General features: G+C 52.8%; 2 protein-coding genes across 2 annotated transcripts in view; both read right to left on the bottom strand.

The window, feature by feature from the left end:
• Window positions 1-2,500, bottom strand: part of LOC125044278 (inositol-trisphosphate 3-kinase B-like) — a gene marked incomplete at its 5' end in the record, with an annotated part of 247,039 nt that overhangs the window by 43,485 nt on the left and 201,054 nt on the right.
• The window catches only part of LOC125044286, a 91,495-nt gene that overhangs the window by 38,268 nt on the left and 50,727 nt on the right, over window positions 1-2,500 (bottom strand). Inside the window, exon 2 of the mRNA XM_047640876.1 lies at window positions 1,080-2,067. Within this exon, the coding sequence (XP_047496832.1) occupies window positions 1,080-1,844 (765 nt within the window). The 5' untranslated portion in view covers window positions 1,845-2,067. The remainder of the gene's footprint in view (window positions 1-1,079; window positions 2,068-2,500) is intronic.

Raw genomic sequence — 2,500 nt, 5'->3', positions numbered from 1 at the left:
AGCGGGAGTTGCCGTTCTATAAACCTTTTTTGGGTTCTGATATCCTTCCCCACTTGCGCGGGGGGTTGCAATTGGTTCTCTCTCTCTCTCTCTCTCTCTCTCTCTCTCTCTCTCTCTCTCTCTCTCTCTCTCTCTCTCTCTCTCTCTCTCTCTCTCTCTCTCTCATTCTCTCTCTCTCTCATTCTCTCTCTCTCTCTCATTCTCTCTCTCTCTCTCATTCTCTCTCTCTCTCTCATTCTCTCTCTCTCTCTCATTCTCTCTCTCTCTCTCTCTCTCTCTCTCTCTCTCTCTCTCTCTCTCTCTCTCTCTCTCTCTCTCTCTCTCTCTCTCTCTCTCTCTCTCTCTCCCATTCTCATTCTCATTCTTTCTCTCTCTCTCTCTCATTCTCTCTCATTCTCTCTCTTTCTCTCTCATTCTCTCTCATTCTTTCTCTTTCTTTCTCTTTCTTTCTCTTTCTTTCTCTTTCTCTCTCATTCTTTCTCCTTCTCCTTCTCCTTCTCTTTCTTTCTCTCTCTCTCTCTTTCTCTCTCTCTCCTTTTCTTTCTCACTCTCTCTCTCCCTTTCTCTCTCTCTCTCTCTCCCTTTCTTTCTCTCTCTCTCTCTCTCTCTCTCTCTCTCTCTCTCTCTCTCTCTCTCTCTCTCTCTCTCTCTCTCTCTCTCTCTCTCTCTCTCCATTTTTGTATATGCATATATGCATGCTTTACAAGTTTTGTATGATCATAGCCTCACTTAGATTTTTTTTTTCCATACTCGGACTCCATCCTAATGTTTTGTTTTATTTCTATTGCACTAATACTATGAAAGCTTCATGTGTATTGTAAGTGTTATAGTCATAAAAGTACAATACAAGTAAGTGGTAACAACGGGAAATAACTGATGCCATGATTCCAATTCCAATCATTTCCGTTTTATCACAGCACAAGTTAAGACCAAGCTTAGAATAACAGGACAACATTCATGAAAGTGATGCCTCCGCCCCAAAAGCACGAAGACCGAGAGGCGGCGCGGAGAGGTCGGCCCAACTCGGCACCTACCTGCCTTGGCGCAGCAGGGACACCAAAGAAAAGACAAGTGTTTACCTTCTTGGGTCGCGAGGGCTGAGAGTGCGGGGTCGGGACCAGCAGGAGGTCGGTGAGGCCCAGCATGCAGTCGTCGCACGGACACACCGAACCCTCGCTGCTGCTGCTGACGGAGGCCATGGAGGAGGCCATGGAGGCGCCGCTCTCCATGCTGTCGGTGCGCACGAGGCCGCGCCAGCCCCCCCGCTTGGCAGCTAGGACGGCCTCCAGCAGGGAGTCCCGCCGGCCCAGCGGCTGCGGTTCCCGGATGTCACGGGGCTCCAGTTCGTCCAGCATGGAGCCCCGCCGGGAGAGAGCGCTGCGGGAGTCTTTGGAGGCGCGGCGGCTCAGCGGCTCCTTCAGGTCCTCCTCCAGGAGCGAGGAGCGGCGGCTCAGACTGCAGTTTTCGGGGACGGACTCGAGGTACGAGTTCTGGCGAGTGAGTCCGGGACTCATCCAGAAGTCGGACGACTCTTCCTCGAAGGCGGAGTCCGCACCCTCCACGCAGTCGTCCTCGCCAAACAGGTTCAGGGACGTGTCGTGCAGCTGTCGCGTGAGGCTCTCCACCATGCAAGACTCCTTGTGCAAGCACATGTGGTCCGGCGACTTTCTGAAGGAGTCCATGCTGCTGCTGTCGCCGCCTGCAGCTCTTGCGGGGGCGTGGACGGGGCCCTGCACCACGCCGGACTGAACGCTTCTCGGGGCCCTGTGGCAGGGCGGCGGGTGCTCGGAGTGACCACTTCCACTCACGCCCATGTGGTTGAGCGATCGTTCGCCGCCCGTCATATCCGATCGCGACGCGGGAACCGCTCTCACATGGCGGGGAGCCGCCCTGGTGACCAGAGGACAGCGTTAGTCTCCGCTTTGCCGCGAGCTGGTCGCGAGGGCGTCCGAACGAATCCCGAACACCCGGCCACTCAACCTCGCCTTCGGGCCTCGTGCATATCACTCTTTTAACACTTCACGTGCCCGCCCTGTTCTTGCTTTATCTCAGATCTAGGTAATGAATCTGTTGGCGGGAGAAAAAATGAGTAAACAATTAACACAGTCTTCCCTTGCAAAACATCGCCCCCAACCCGTCACTCCCCCCTAAAGAGTTCAGCAGACAGGAGTGTCGCAAGATCACATGTTCACAGATCGTTCACAGTTTGTTCACATTTACTCCCAATATTCCTCCCACGGCCCTGCAGCAGTCGCACAGGCGAGAGAAATGCGTGTGAGTGTACGGCCACGCAATTGGAAATACACACACGCACGTACGCACTAGTAAACAAACACACTCCGGAAACTCACATCCGCTTGCGACCGTGTCTCTTACGTCATCACAGTTTCCTCGCACTTCACACAAGTCGCAGAAAGTAATGTAAATAGAAAAGAAAAAAAAAAAATGCACAAACCAACGACACTAAAAGAGGCACAATTTGATATAGGAATGCCATTCA

Source organism: Penaeus chinensis, chromosome 3, assembly GCF_019202785.1.
Source record: "Penaeus chinensis breed Huanghai No. 1 chromosome 3, ASM1920278v2, whole genome shotgun sequence".
Taxonomy (NCBI): Eukaryota; Metazoa; Arthropoda; class Malacostraca; order Decapoda; family Penaeidae; genus Penaeus; species Penaeus chinensis.
The sequence above is the reverse complement of the archived record's forward strand: the minus strand, read 5'-3'. Positions and strand labels throughout refer to the sequence as shown.